Source organism: Dunckerocampus dactyliophorus, chromosome 13, assembly GCF_027744805.1.
Source record: "Dunckerocampus dactyliophorus isolate RoL2022-P2 chromosome 13, RoL_Ddac_1.1, whole genome shotgun sequence".
In the NCBI taxonomy this organism is placed as follows: domain Eukaryota; kingdom Metazoa; phylum Chordata; class Actinopteri; order Syngnathiformes; family Syngnathidae; genus Dunckerocampus; species Dunckerocampus dactyliophorus.
The window spans coordinates 21,246,265-21,262,089 of NC_072831.1; the positions used below are offsets into that span (position 1 = coordinate 21,246,265).

At 43.0% G+C, this 15,825-nt stretch overlaps 2 protein-coding genes across 3 annotated transcripts; one reads left to right on the forward strand and one right to left on the reverse strand.

Moving 5' to 3' along the window:
• Positions 1 to 1,062: 1,062 nt before the first annotated feature.
• Positions 1,063 to 13,010, forward strand: tpp1 (tripeptidyl peptidase I). Of its 2 annotated transcripts, none has more exons than XM_054797123.1 (13): positions 1,063 to 1,156; positions 1,422 to 1,496; positions 2,464 to 2,603; positions 2,796 to 2,946; positions 4,316 to 4,437; positions 4,516 to 4,700; positions 5,548 to 5,746; positions 5,832 to 6,020; positions 6,159 to 6,231; positions 8,347 to 8,467; positions 8,544 to 8,705; positions 8,811 to 8,936; positions 10,067 to 13,007. In XM_054797123.1, exons 1-13 carry the CDS (start codon positions 1,146 to 1,148, stop codon positions 10,205 to 10,207), a joined length of 1,695 nt encoding a protein of 564 aa, XP_054653098.1. In that variant the 5' UTR covers positions 1,063 to 1,145; the 3' UTR covers positions 10,208 to 13,007. The 2 variants fall into 2 exon arrangements, with proteins under 2 accessions (XP_054653098.1, XP_054653099.1); XM_054797124.1 differs by having other exon boundaries at positions 1,084 to 1,207; positions 10,067 to 13,010.
• Positions 11,022 to 14,396, reverse strand: yy1a (YY1 transcription factor a). Its single transcript, XM_054797125.1, has 5 exons — positions 13,792 to 14,396; positions 12,807 to 12,957; positions 12,675 to 12,735; positions 11,878 to 12,036; positions 11,022 to 11,799 (listed from the first exon to the last, which is right to left on the reverse strand). Exons 1-5 carry the CDS (start codon positions 14,288 to 14,290, stop codon positions 11,617 to 11,619), a joined length of 1,053 nt encoding a protein of 350 aa, XP_054653100.1. The 5' UTR covers positions 14,291 to 14,396; the 3' UTR covers positions 11,022 to 11,616.
• Between the last annotated feature and the right edge of the window lie 1,429 nt (positions 14,397 to 15,825).

Here is a 15,825-nt window from a genome sequence, read left to right on the forward strand (position 1 = left end):
GGCAAGGAAACACATGAACCCCAGATAGCCTATAACCACCAAGTAAAATTTGCCAATTTGATCATATACTTTCCATAATGTGGTGTACATAAAGTGATGCTATAGCTCCATACCTTTATCTTTGGCCCATTTCTCATCTTTCTAAATTGTGCGCCTGATGGCTTTGACTTTCTCTTTTCCATATTTTGTTGACAATAATTAACACGAACAGTCCAGGGTGTACCCCGCCTCTCGCCCGAAGTCAGCTGGGATAGGCTCCAGCACACCCCCGCGACCCCCTAATTAGGATAAGCGGCATAGAAAACAGATGGATGGATAATTAACGACACTTAATGGTCGTCCTCCACCGTCACTCAAGCAGTTAAGGCTAAACCAACTCATTGATTCACAATTTCCTCCTTTTTGTTTCACATTTTAGCCGTGAAATAACACGTTTGAAACTCTTGGTCTGCCATATAATTTACCAATTAAATATGTTTGATTTTCGAGAAATTACTTTTCGTTTGGTGACGTCTGGGGAGCATGTGGGCGTGAGTATCCCGCCTGTAGAGGGCGCCTCCCCCGTTGACCGCGTGGCCCGAAGTTATTACTACCACTGGGTCCGTGGGTCCAAAAAGGTTGGGGACCACTGATCAAATGGAGCTTGAACAGTTAGTAATATTTTTACTGTACTTTATCTAGTGAGAAGGGCATAATAGTACAGGTATTACTGCTCAGTGCAAACAACTATAAAATAAGAAACAAATCGCTAAATTAGTAAATAGTTCTGTATCAAAATGTGAATGATTAATTCAGAATTGTTTTATACTTCTATTGGGTATGGTAACGTTGATTTTCTGAATTCCGGTGTTCGTGAATGCACCTGACCGTGAGTGTGATTTGTGGTTAATGCAGAAGTATGGTTGATAACTTGCTGGTGTATAGACGTTAAGATTTGCAATACATTTTTTAAAAAGCTTCTGACTGTGTCGGGACTCTACAGTATCATTTAATTGTGAAGGCGCACCTAATAAAAGTATTTCCTTGTTGATGTCGCATGCCGCTGATCACATGATAAGCAATGGTCATGTGACTACAGTGCACGTCTCATGTAGCTCGTCCTCTAGCCCGCATACAGTACTATTTTTGTCACGGCGGAGGACACCATGGACACGCTGTAAGTGTTTTTAACTGAGTCTTTTTATTTTGTCCCTCTAATGACGTCCAGGTAATTGTTGTGGCGCCGCTTTTTAAAAATAGAATATGTTGTTTTAAGTGTTCTTTGTACCGTTTGACATGACCGACATACTGTAGTTAGCCGCCTGCTAACCTAGCAAGCAATGAATTGGAAACGATTTGTCTTACTAAATACAATGAATAAATGTACAGTATATTGTGATGTGTTCATCCTTTTACAGTACTGTCTATTTTCCTTCCATTAGGTTGACCGTGGTCATCTTTTTGTTAGTCAGCCCTTTGGTGTGGAGTGGATACCTAGAATATAATCAAGATGTGCTGTAAGTGGCCAAGATCCAACTTTTAGTTCAGTGCTCCTCAAAATAAAATGTAAAGAATGTATTGCAACTAAATAACAAATATTTTGTCAAACATTATATTATTTGTTGGTTTGCACACTGACAACTGAATTTATGTCCTTAAACGTTCACATTGTAAATGCTTTAGAACAAGGCATTCTAGAGTGCCTGCAAAAAAAAGCTGTCCAGGTTAAATTACAAAAATGATATACGCTGCTTGGCCCCTCCAAACTCTCCTGCTAGCTTGTCATTCTCTGATTGTGGATTTAAGTTGTGAAATGTGTAGGCACTCTCTAATGAATGAATATATAAAACTAATGAATGATAATTTAAGATGATCAACGAGCAGAAGTTATACATAAGTTTCACATTTGTATCTCACAGCAACTATGGCGTGTTCAAGGACCGCCGAACATAGTGTGACATCTAAACTCTTGACGAAAAACATAAACATTGAAAAATTGTGTACATTTTTAACAGTGGTACATGGACGTTGTGCATTTAACTCTATTATTACCTATTTATACATTATTACAGACTTAGGGGGAACGAAGTGTTTTCTGTGAGAAAAACAGCCTATTTTTGGAGGAAAAAAAGTTAAAATTAGCTCATTTTTAATCATTTTTTGTGGGGCCATGAATGCTGAGTATGTGGGGATCCACTGGAAATAGTTATATCATATAAAATAATAGTTCTGGATCGGACGGTGGGCTGCTCTATTGAGTTTCTCTTGTGTAATTTAAAACAGCATACTCAGTCTGATGTGACATATTTAAACAAGACAACGAACAGTAGTAGCCATTAAGAATCAATTGTGATTTGGATTCTATGAAAAATCTAATGAACGGCGGGATAGGTTGAAAATCACAGTAATGCAAAGGTGTATTACCAGAGGTACGTAATACTACTACATTGTTATAAAGACAAGTTTTGTATATGCTTCCTTCAGGATACCCGACGACTGGACTTGTGTTGGTCGGCTCAAGCCCTCAGAGACAGTGGAGCTGACCTTTGCCCTCAAGCAGCAGAATGTTGACTTGCTGGAGGAGACACTCAAATCGGTGTCCGACCCTGACTCGCCTCAGTACGGTAGGTCTCAATGTGTGACTTCTCACTCTTCAGAAATCCTTCTCATACTCAACATGCTAACATGGAAATGGTGCTGATATGGCGAGTAACAATATTTACTTTATGTATCACTTCCTCATTGCAAAGATCAAAAACATCTTTCACTTTGCTCTCTTCCAATACCAATGAAAAGTGTTCCCATGTCATTCACAGGTAAATACCTCCCGCTGGAGGAGGTTGCCTCCCTTGTGCGCCCATCGGAGGTCTCCCAAAAGCTGGTGCAGAACTGGCTGCAGAGTCATGGCGTCACAGACTGTTTGACTGTTCACACTCAGGACTTCTTGCAGTGCACCATGACTGCACAGTAAGCAACATTTTGCATCTCTTGCTCAACAGCAGCTGTGCTCTTGACCCAAGACACAGGAAAAACTTGTTGCTGATGTGTGTAAATCACTCAACACTTGCAGCTCACCTCCTTTTTCAGTTAACTCTCGCTTACATTGAGCTGGACGATTTTGAGGGGAAAAAAAATCAAATACGAGGATAGGTGGCAGTATTTTTCTGAACACATACTGTGAAACCGCTAAAGTCAAATGCTTTGAAGTCAACCAATTCGGAACCGTGGCAGAACATTAAGAAAAATCTGACATCATGTTGAACTTCAAACTGCCAGCAAACCACCTGCTTGCAAACCACCAAAGCCCCTGAAGCGTTGCTGAATATTCCATACACTTGTGGACATTAGCAGTAGAGTCAGGATGGAATGAGGATGCTCTCCAGCCTGTATTTTCAACGGTCTAATAAAGGCCCTTACAGGGATAGTTTGTATTTTTGGACATGAAGTTGTAAGACATCCCCATCAGCAGTGTAGTCCATTAACAGCGACTTACCCCCCACTTGGTCTCCTAGGTCCAGCTCTGGTCAGATTTCTGTGATGAAGAGCGTAGTTCCGCTTAGTTGCTGGGAAAAATTAAGCAAAGAGTTTGGCTTTTTAAAAATATTATGCCTTCAAAAGAGTAATACATTTGCATCACAAAAATGCCTTTTCAAAAAAAATAAAAGCTCACAAAACGCTCGGCGCTATATTTGTCTCCCGCCGTATCCCTGCGAACTGTCGCCTGTGCATTTATGTGTAAGTGACGAAGACACTCGCATCTCTAACTCAAACTATGAGCATATTCCATTTATTAATATTCAATTATACTTTGCGGAAATTCAATTATCGCAGTCGGTTCTGGAACATTTAACTGCGATAAACGAGGGACGACTGTATCTGACATTTGTTGCTGAAGAAACTGAAGAACTAAAGAGAGAGCAGCCTCAACAAGGGCTTGTAAGAAAAGAGGAACATGAGACGAGAAGAAGAAAAATATAAACCAGAGGTTACGTTTGAGGAAAAGGAGAAGAAGAATATGCCGCAGTTACGTAAGCCGACCACCAATCAAAGCAAAGCAGGATGACACTTGTGTTGCCAAAGTCAAGGTAGAGTGTTTTATTATTATTGATTATTGCTTCTTTTTGCAGTTTGCGACAGTTAATCTTGTTGCTAAAGGAGTTGCTTGTGGCACATCCGTGACCCGTCATCGCATTATACTCTGCACTCTATTTTTCTCCATTTGTCAGTACTTTATCCACCCAGCAACTTGCACATTTGATCCAGTACAGCAGTCCAACTCTCACAAATGAGATAAGCAGTTTGACCTGAAACTGTTGTGGTTGTGTTGTGCATCAAGGGTTGCAGAGAAACTACTACCAGGCAGCAGGTTCCAGCGTTACATCAGAGACGGTTACTCCATTGTAAGGTCCTCAGCGCCATACTCTGTTCATGATGATGTTGGCCAACACCTTGACTTTGGTGAGCAAAATGCCCACCAACTGTCACCGTCTGTCATGTGTTGCTTAAGTTAATCAGTCTGTTCTTGTTTTTGAACAGTGGGAGGGCTTCACCGCTTTCCTCCTAAAGGAAAGAATCCCAGTGAGGCCTTTACCAGCTGGACACAAATGCAGTCTGACACAGAGTTTCACCTGGGAGTGACTCCTGCTGTTCTAAGAGCCCGTTACAATATGAGTGCAACTGATGTGGGAGCAGCCAAGAACAATAGCCAGGCTGTAGCTCAGGTGTGTGTCAGCCATAAGTCATTATCTTCTCAAGGGACAATATCATTGAACTGGAACTTTGATATACTTTAGAGTAGTCTGTGTACAGTTTATACAGCAGTATAGATTACTATCTACTGAAAATAGCACGTTGTAGAGAGCCAGTATCCACTAGTTGACCAACTTTTCAGCTTATTGCCACAACCTTCTACTATACACATGCAAGGCATGATTTCTAACCTAGCATTAGCTTTTCCAAACTCACAGGCAATTCAGCAGCAAATTCGATGGCGTTAGTTACAGTACCTCTCAGTGGTGGCCTGAGACATTGTGAGTGGCGCTGTGAGCAAGGCGCTGTATCACTACGCCAGTAGAGTAGTTCTTCTGTGTTAGTTCCTACAATAACAATGCCTCAAGCTAGCTGTTTTTTTTCTCTTAAGAACGCACAGAAAAGGGATATACGTGTGTTCGTGTCTCACATAAAGTCTGTGGATGACCAGCAAAATTCCCCCCAAAAAGTGGTTTTCCTTTAACATTTTGCACCACAAAAGAGTGAAGCCAGTTTTGGTCCCATTACACTAGAGCTGTCCTATCTAGTCTTCCAGCATGAACTGACCTTCTAAAACAACCTGAACAGTCCAGATGCACACATATTTCAGACAAAGCTGTGACCCTCTGAGGGCAACCATAACTGTGATGTGGCCCACAGTGAAAACGGGTATGATGCCCCTGGTCTAAATAATAAGAACACAAGCGAATAGCAAGATAACTGTCATGGCCTGGGGGGCGCATGAGTGCTGCCAGCGCTGTGGAGTTGCGGTTTGTACTATACTGTTTACTGTATGTTTACTGTATGTTTCTGTTGTAGTTCTTGGAGCAGTACTTCAGCCCTGCAGACCTGGCAGAGTTCATGAGTATTTATGGAAGCAGTTTCCAGCACCTGTCGAAAGTGGACCGTGTCGTGGGCAGACAGAGTACAGGAAAGGCCGGTTTAGAGGCCAGTCTGGATGTGGAGTACATCATGAGCACGGGTGCCAACATCCCCACATGGGTCTTCACTAATCCGGGTCTGTTTGATGGCAGTGTTAACAGGAGAGAGCTTAACATTGCAAAATGAGTGCGGTGTTCTAACACGTCGTCCTTGTCCTCCAGGTCGTCATGAGTCCCAGGAGCCGTTCCTCCAGTGGATGGTTCTGCTCAGCAACATGTCTGACCTACCTTGGGTCCACACCATCAGCTACGGGGATGATGAGGACAGTCTGTCCACTGCCTATATGCAGCGCATCAACACTGAGTTCATGAAAGCCGGCATCAGGGGAATTTCCTTACTTTTTGCTTCTGGTCAGTAGTGACCAGAACATGGTGGTGCTATGAATGTTTACTTTTGCAAGTGATACAATTTAAGTCCAGAAGGAGTGTCACTTTGTTGTTATAAGTTCCATTTGTTTTGAAGTCAGTGTGATCTTGTGTTGCGTTCAGGTGACAGTGGCGCTGGCTGCCGGCACATGGCTAAAGAGCAAAACTCCTTCAGACCCAGTTTTCCTGCCTCAAGGTAACACTTATACTCTACAGCTATAAAATACAAACTATAAAAATGCATCAATTCTGTGTTTAAAACTGCAGCGGGGAGGGAAGATTGTACTGTTGATTTGAATGAATATGCTTCTGCTGTTACTGGCTACATTAGCACATGTATAGAGACTGTTAGCACCACCAAGTATTACAGAAAATACCCTAACCAAAAACAGTGGATGAACTGTGATGTAAGGGCTAAGCTACGTGCTCGTTCGACTGCATTTGTCATGGGCACCGCTGATGACTACAAAGAGGCCAGATATGACCTGAGGAGGTCCATACGAGAGGCCAAAAGACAGTACAGACAGAAGCTGGAGGGCTACTATTCCACCTCAGACCCTCGGCGCATGTGGGCGGGGCTCCAGCACATCACAGACTATCGACAGCAGAGTAGCGTAGCCACGTCCAGCCAAACCACACTTCCAGATGAGCTGAACGAGTTCTATGCCCGCTTTGACACCCAAACTTCTGATGAGCAGAGAGGGTGGCTGAACCTGGGGAGCACACAGGACGCACCTCTCATGGACGCACCTCTCATGGTGACATCAGCTGATGTGCGCAGGGTTCTAAACAAAACAAACCCACGAAAAGCAGCAGGCCCAGACAACATCTCAGGACGTGCACTTCGGGTTTGCTCATCAGAGCTAGCTGATGTGCTTGCTGACATATTTAACCTGTCGCTTGCACAAGCATCTGTACCGACATGCTTTAAGTCCACCACCATAGTGCCCATACCCAAGAAGAGCAACGTGACCTGCTTGAATGACTATCGCCCTATAGCACTCACTCCTATTGTTATGAAGTGCTTTGAAAGAATAGTCATGACCCACATCAAAAAGAGCATCCCGGCGGCAACTGTGGACCCTCTACAGTTTGCATATCGCCAGAACCGGTCCACGGATGATGCAGTCAACACTGCCATCCACACAGCCCTTTCTCACCTACAGGGCCAGGACACATACGTCAGAATGCTATTTATAGACTATAGCTCCGCTTTTAATACAGTCAGCCCCCACAAACTCACAAATAAGCTCCTCACACTTGGCCTGTCTCCCTCCCTCTGTAACTGGGTGTTTAACTTTCTCACAGGCAGACCCCAGTCAGTCAGAGTCCACAACCGCACATCCAGCTCAAGAATTGTGAGCACTGGGACCCCACAGGGGTGTGTGCTGAGTCCACTCCTCTACACGCTCTTCACCTACGATTGCGTGGCCTCCCAGAACAACACCAGCATCATTAAATTTGCGGATGACACTACAGTCATCGGACTGATCACTGGTGGTGTTGAAACATCATACAGAAGAGAGGTGGCGGACCTCATAGCTTGGTGTCGTGATAACAATCTCCTTCTCACACATCAGCGAGGACCTCACCTGGTCTCACAACACCCAACAAATTCTGAAGAAGTCCCAAAGGAGACTGTACTTCCTGAGAAGACTGAGGAAATTTGGCATGTCCACCACAATCCTGAGTTGCTTCTACAGATGCACCATCGAAAGTGTCCTTACCGCCTCCATCACTGTTTGGTACGGTAACTGTACAACACGTGATAGGAAGGCACTCCAGCGGGTGATCAAGACCTCACAGAACATTGTTGGGGCAGCCCTCCCCTCACTGCAAGACATTTATACATCTAGAGTCCTACGCAGAACACACAACCTCATCAAGGACAGCACACATCCACAACACTCATTATTCACACTCCTACCATCAGGCAGACGCTACAGGAGTTTGAAGTCCAGGACCACAAGGCTGGCAAACAGCTTTTACCCACAGGCCATCAGGCTTCTCAATGAAGCACTCACACACGCCACACGCAACACACACTCATAGCACTTTATTTATTTATTTATTTATTTGTATTATTTACTTGCATTAATGTCTCTTCTGTTGTTGCTTAATTTCTTGGTATTTATGTATATGTGTTTATGTTTCTTATGTTCTTATTCCTTCTTGTGTTTTTCTTTCTTTTCCTTGGGAGAATGAACAGAATAAGATTTTCATTGCATGGTATAACTGCTGTTTTACCATGCACATGACAATAAAACTCTCTTGAATCTTGAATCTTGAATGCTGTCCTTCCTGTTTCCAGCCCCTATGTGACCACAGTTGGAGGAACCTCGTTTAAGAATCCATTCAAGCTAACGTATGAAGTCACTGATTACATCAGCGGAGGAGGCTTCAGTAATGTGTTCAGGATGCCTGATTACCAGGTAAGAAATAGTACAGAAGCTCTGTTGTTAGCAAAGTTTAAGCATCCAGATAAACACAGTGCATTTCTTCCAACAGGCCAGTGCTGTGGCAGGATACCTGAAGACTGTAGAGGCAACACTTCCTCCTAAGTCATACTTTAATGTCAGCGGAAGGGCATATCCAGACATAGCTGCCCTGTCTGATAATTACTGGGTGGTCATCAATAGAATACCCATGCCCTGGGTGTCAGGGACCTCGGTAAAATATTTCCAGTCCTTATCACAACCCCATCAAATACCTGAACTACAGCGGAAATTGTGAGGGAGGTATTTCTTGCCAGTGACTCCTTTGTTTTCATTGCAGGCATCAACTCCAGTGGTTGGCGGCATGTTTTCTCTCATCAATGACAAGCGTCTGTTGAAGGGCCTTCCCGTCCTGGGCTTCCTCAACCCTCGCCTCTACAAGCTGAAGGAGCAAGCTCTGTTTGACGTCAGTCCATATCCTACTTCTTCGCCGCATTCTAAAGTTTTTGTTTGGCATTCTTAGCTCCTGTCCACACTGAAATGTTTGTGGGATTTATTTTTTGCCGGGTTGAAAAAAAATTTGCATCCACACTGTGTTAGATTATTAAATTGTTGCATCCAGACGGGAATGTGTCACTGGGTGAATACAAGGTAATACACAAGGCACACCTACCTGTGCCGCTGTAAACAGACACGCAGACAGAACCATGTGACACCAAAACTATAGAAAAAGAAAGAACGCATGCACATAAAGTTCGGCGTCTTCCGCTTTCCAAGGCTTGTCTAGACTTGACGACAAAGTGAAATTACTTCTGCCGGTCATTTTGCAGTATAAGGCCAAAAAAATATAAGGAGGACGCCGACTGGGTCATGTCACTCTAGTTGAAGTATTGCGATATTTTTCGGCTTGTAACATGACGGCGACTGGGCGGTGACATCATCGTTTTTAGAAAGTAGCAGGTTTGCTTGTCTACATGGCAACAACAAGCATTTTCATATTTTCCCACTCTGGAAGCCGTTTTCAAAAAATACCGTTTCAGGCCACCCACATTCCATGTGGATGAAAGGCTGAAACGATAAAATACTTTGCCGTTTTGACCTGAAAATGTTTCCGTGGACAGCCCCTCTGAAATGTGGCTTATTGCAAGTCAGACAATACTTTTTTTCATTGTTGCAGTTGTAGCTTAGTGTGTAGGGTGTGTGGGTCAGGGCCACAAGATATGCTCGGAAGCCCATGCGCACACTTCCCCAACAGGGGGTAAAAAGTGGGATATAAATTTGTATAAAGTCGTATTTTTTTGCATGTATATTAGTGTGTAAGCATTTATTTAGATACCCATATAGTCTGTTTTCCAATTTCATATGTGTTGTTTTTAGTTGCCGTGAGTAAGGGGAGGCGTTTGGTTTGATGACTTCCTGTAGTGTTGCTGTCAAAATACAGTAGACATTTTTATGGGCGTCTCCATTACTTGCACGCATCAGTTGTATTGGCAGCTTTAGCAATGTCTCATAACATTTTATGCAGAATCTTGACAGGGTGTGGGGTGGGGTGGAATATAAAGTCTTTTGTCTAACATCTCCATCTCATCTTTCCAGGTGACTGAAGGTTGTCACCTGAGCTGCTTGGACGAGCAAGTTCAGGGTCAAGGTTTCTGTGCCGCACCGTCGTGGGACCCAGTCACAGGCTGGGGAACCCCAAACTACCCCTCACTGCTGGCTGCCCTCCTGGTTGACTAAAAAGCTAATAGTTAAGACAGCCACTACTCTTGAGAGCAGGTACTAAACACCTACACAGTTGTGGCAGGATGCGACGCTCTGATTTTCTTTTTGTTGGATCATTGCCTTACTCAGGTCTGCAGGGATGTTTTTATTTGTCTTCACATGATTGATTCAAGGCTAAGTGTGAGAAGAGTGGAGATATTATTTTTAAAGTATTTTTTTAAAGGTCCACTGCACTTTGTTTTACAATCTCTCAACTGACCCACACTTTACAGCCAGATGAGAAAACTAATCAAATCATTAATCCACAATCATTCACAAGCCATAATATGCAAATTTACATAGTAGTATACTAGATGCAATAATCACTTTTTGGATACTGCATGATCACGTTTTTATTCACATTTGTGCACAGTTACAAGTAACATTAAAGACTATCGCATTAACTGGATTTTAAGTTGGCTATGGCTGGTTGGCAGCCATGCACCAACCAAATGCAGTTTTAAATCTTAAAAAGCGCCATTTCCAAACCTGTGGTAATACAGAATTACATTTTGTCACGTCCCGATTGTTCTACAATAGAAAATGCCAAATGGTCTGCAGTGTTGATGAAACTGTGGAAATGACAAAAGAGCTGCTGTGCAGTAATGTTGATTGCTGTAACTAATAAAAAGTATTTAATGGTGATTGGGTTCACTTTCTAAGTAGATTAAATTGTACAAGAAGGCAAAGAGCTCTGCACAGCATCAATAGATCCTGTATATGAAATGTGGTTGCGGGATGAAGACAATGTTTAAGGGGAAAAAACATTTTGGGATGAAGAAAAACAATATTTAAGGGAAAAAAACATTTTAATTGTTGATCACTATTGAAAATCACATGGCTATTATCTACATGACTGATATTGTGTTTTACAAAATGAAAATAATCCAATCCCTCGTCCAAACACAAAGGAAAGTAAAACTGAAGAGCAACTGGGATCCTCTCATTTGCCACAGCGTTAATGTCAATCAGTGTACAATATGCACACTTGGGGAGAAGTACAAAATTGAAAAAGATTCATTGCAAATGTCTGACTTTGAATGTAAAACACTTCATCTGACTGTTTTTAGGTATAAATAAGATTTCAGGTGTCGAGAACCATGAGGTGACGAGTAGAAAGTGTTCAATTCAGGTAGCGCGAGAATCAGGTTTAGTTGGAGGTCTCAAGTGTTGCGAGGGTCAGTGTTCCCATCTGCACACACATTATCAAAAAGTCTCTTTGAAGGTTTGTGTTGAAAAATGATACAAAGGGGAATTGGTTATCTCACAAGCAGGCAGTCAGGCCACACTGGACATCAATTGTCCCTGTCAAGGAGATGCAGCGTGTGTCCTCCAGTGTAATGTCGGCTAATGTCACCGTGGGCCCCCTTCAAGGTTTGCTTCAGTCACTGGTTGTTCTTCGCTTTGGCGTGTGTAAGGATGTGAGACTTCAGGTTGGTGGACTGAGCAAATTTCTTGTTGCAGCCGTCAAAGGGGCACACGTACGGGCGGTCCCCCGTGTGAATACGCACGTGTGTGCGCAAGTTAAAGTCCAGGGAGAATCTCTTGCCACAGCCCTCAAACGTGCACTGGAGACAGGAAAGCACTTCAGTTAGACCACATAGCAACAAGACATTTGTGTCTTAAAGTGGCAAGAAGACACCCACCTGGAAAGGTTTCTCTCCTGTGTGTACGAGTTGATGCCTTTTCAGTTTGGAACTCTCCACGAAGGCTTTGCCACACTCTGCGCAGACGTGTACGCGAGGCCCGTGGGTGTGCAAGTGCTTCCGCATCGCTGAGTTGTCCCTGAACATCTTGGTGCAGCCCTGAGGATGGGGACAATATCACTCAATCAAAATGTTAATTTCCTCCAACTATTTTGTTTTTTGTTAACTAGAAATGCATAATTGCAAATGACCGAAATGTACCCTCCGTGGGAATCCTCAAATTGTTTGATGCTGTTTATGCACTACGTACCGAAAGTATTTATCATTTCATGTCCATGACGACATGCCATTTCCGTCTACCTGCTCGTGCATTTACAATTCTCAACTCGGTTTATGGTGCACGGCGGGAGAAGCGATCACATTAATTACGTGCCATGTCTTTGAGCGAGCATGCTGCAGGTTATGACTGGATTATTTTGGATTCTATTGATTTCTTTTATGAAAATGTGACGGTGTCATATGGAACTGACAAGGAGCGATCGCATTGCTGTGTATATGCTGATGTTTGACGACAAAGATGTAATCCCATTTGATTACAGTATAAAAACAATCTAAAAAAAATCTAGTTTTCCTCAGCTGAGTTATTGTCTTGCTGTTTACATGTGAACCTACTCACTATAGCTATCTCTGACAGCTCTTGTATTGGATCCTACTCGACTGTGCAGCTGTACCAAATGTGTAGTAGGCAAGTGCATCTTTCATCTCAGCAATGTCAAAAACTAAGAGCAGTCACTCACTTTGTGTGGACAGGCTATCGTCCGGGGTGCATCGTCTTCTTTCACTTTCTTTGGCTTCATTCTGTTCGGAAAATAAACATTTTTCAGTGCTAAGTGACGCATGCAATCCTCAAGTGAAACATCAGCACTTACCTTGCAAATTCTGCCAGCTGTTTGGGATCTGACAGATCAATGCCTGGGATGCCCCCTGGCGGCAGCTTCTTGCCAGTCATGTACTCTGAATAGTCTGGAGGGGAGTTTTCACCCGTGATTTGCTCTTCGTGGTCAATGTCTTTCTTGTCATCTGAATCAAATTGTTGAGATTTCAATAAAAGCAATGGGATCAGACAAAGACACATCAACATTAGACACGTCCACCAATTAATTCAGTCAAGTCCTGAGTGCTCGGTTAGTGTAACACCTGCGATAAATAATCACAAATGTAGACGAAAGGTGTTGCCTCATTGTGACACCGTATAAATAACACAATTTTATTTACCGTTCGCAAGTGTCGTGATTAAAACGTTAACACACTTTGGAACTGACCAAAGGATTCTTGATATAAATGGCCTTTTAAAAAGAATTAATCGACTCCAAAGTGCATTAACTGACGAGGTGCTATAGGCTACAAAGCGAAGCTAACGCAAGCGAAAACGTGACAAAGGTTCATTTCAACAACACATCATTCGTAAAGAAAACGTTTCAACGGTTGTGTCATATCAAACAATTATCTTTAATGAGAAAGTAGACCAATGCTATAGTCTCTACAAAAAACGAGGGTCCTTGAAGGTAGCACCCCCGCCTTTGCCGCTTATCTGAAGTGAACTGCGCCACAGCGGCCTAGCCGAGCCAGCTGCACTCGCCCCCACTGTCGCCGCCATCTTCCTCGGCCAAATAAACGCCATTTTTTCGGGCCGCCATACTTTCTAGACCGGGGAAATATGGCGGCGCCCATCGGCACATAAAACATGGCTTCCCATAAAAACAAAAACATTCCAAATGACGTTTTGGTAGCTTTAAGTCAGAAATTCGTTGCAACTTTGTCGGAGGACAAGGCCTCAGTGGGGCCCTCGTCCCACGACACACACACAGAGAACAAAGCGAGGGGGCAGCTTTCAGTAATTCACTCAAAACTTACCCGATGCCCACATAGTGACCGAGAACTCCCCTTCCAAAGTCTTTATCTGGACTTGTTTCTGTTCCCATTTTCTGCCGATTTCTCCCCCACTTAGGTAGCTCTTTTTGCCCGCTTTCTTTCCACTTCCAGCCCTCTTCATCCGGCCTGTTGACGAGCTTTTCCCCGCAACTGTTACGAGAGTCTGTTCGATATAGTCCTCCTCCACCGCGGGAACGGGGATGAGAATTTGGTCTTCAAAACCGTCATCAGTGTGCAGCTCCGAGTCGTCCTCGCCCACGACCTCCTCTCTAGTTTGCACCAGAATCACCTCTTGGTGCGGGTGAATAGAGTTTGGATCGTCCGTGTCAAGTGGCTGTAAGGCGATCATAGGCTGGTGCTCTCCGTCTTCTCCAACAACAGTTGTTTCGATTGTCTCTACTTCAATTTCGTGCAGTTCTACTATTTCGGCTGGCATTTCTGAGCCGTCCGTCTCTATGTACAGGGTATCCCCCGATGCCATGATTTAGCCGTATTTGCACCTTCGAATGTTATGTTGCCACACTCCGGCTTCTACGTCTACTCTTCTTCCTCCTCCCTCTCCGACAACATCTCTCCACGCGCCTACTCTCGTCGCCACTCTGCTCCAGTTATCAAGTCTCGCGTGATTTGGATCAAGGCTCTTTCACACGTCCAAGCAAATTCAACATAAAAGTATTACTTATGTCAATACTATCTCGTAAATAGATTTTTTTAAATAATAAACATGTTAATATATTTCCTCAATGTTATTAAATTACATTCTTAAAAACACACCGTTTTAACTGTATTGTAGATTATAATAGACCTCTTTAAAACTGCTCTATGTCAAGATTAAATTTTCAACCAAAAATATAAAAGACCACCGCCAGAACAGATTGAAAAAAAATCAATATTTTTCACAATTATGAATTAAACTGCATAAAAATTGGCAGAATTTGTACTGCTCTATGTCAAGATTACATTTTTTTCAACCAAAAATATAAAAGACCACCGCCAGAACAGATTGAAAAAAAATCAATATTTTTCATAATTATGAATTAAACTGCATAAAAATTGGCAGAATTTGTCATTCGGACCAAATAAGCTGACTGGTCAGTCAGGGATGGCTGGTATTCACACACATTTCTGTTGGCATATGCGCACGCAGGTCGTAATTTTGGCTGTATATTCTATGATAGCTAATGTTTGTAGCTAGTTAGCTAAATCGCTATCATTAGCTCAGAACAAACATAACTAGTCCATGTGTTATATTGGCCGGAGTTTGCCTACTCAAAGCACAAAGGGGCGGGGTATAAGTTAATGCCCTCTAGGCAACCGCTCTCTGTGACATACAGCAGCTTTAATCTTATATGGACAATGACGCTGTATATACACAACCCAGGGCATCCCAAACACACTTGGTGCATTCAAAATGCCATTTCTAAAATGCGCCTGTGTTTGTTGTCCAGAACATATATGCCTGCCCAAAAGATAACCCTACCGCCACCATGGACCACTCTAGCATTTTACTGATGGCATTTTGAATGCACAGAGATACCATGACCAGATCCTGGCACACATTGTTCATCCACGGTCATCACTTCATGTTGCAGCATGATAATGCATGGCCCTATGTTGCAAGGATCTGTACACAATTCTTGGAAGCTGAAAACATCCCAGTTCTTGCATGGCCAGCATACTCACCGGACATGTGACCCCGTGAGTATGTTTGGGATGCTCTCGATCGGCATATACAGTATTTGAGGCCACCTGTGCAATAATCATGCTGTCAAATCAGCATCTCGATATGCCACACTTGTGAGGCGGATGAATTATGAATGCTCACTAACAGATTTAGATATTTAGACAGATTTGTGAACAATATTTGAGATAAATAGGCCTTTTGTGTACATTGAAAAAGTTTAACATCTTACAGCTTCCTTATTTTAAAATGCACATGTTGACAGGCAAGTTCATACCTTGGTTTTAAGGTTACGGTTATGTTTTATGTTATAGGTGACAAAGCAAGTGTAATAT

Coding starts and splice junctions, on each gene's coding strand:
- tpp1 (XM_054797123.1), top strand. Junction 1,497..2,463: donor GAATATAATCAAGATGTGCT/GTAAGTGGCCAA, acceptor TGCTTCCTTCAG/GATACCCGACGACTGGACTT. Junction 8,706..8,810: donor CCTGGGTGTCAGGGACCTCG/GTAAAATATTTC, acceptor TTTTCATTGCAG/GCATCAACTCCAGTGGTTGG.
- yy1a (XM_054797125.1), bottom strand. CDS start 14,290: ATGGCATCGGGGGATACCCTGTACATAGAGACGGACGGCTCAGAAATG. Junction 12,958..13,791: donor GGTCACTATGTGGGCATCGG/GTAAGTTTTGAG, acceptor AATTTGATTCAG/ATGACAAGAAAGACATTGAC. Junction 12,736..12,806: donor CAGCTGGCAGAATTTGCAAG/GTAAGTGCTGAT, acceptor TTTTCCGAACAG/AATGAAGCCAAAGAAAGTGA.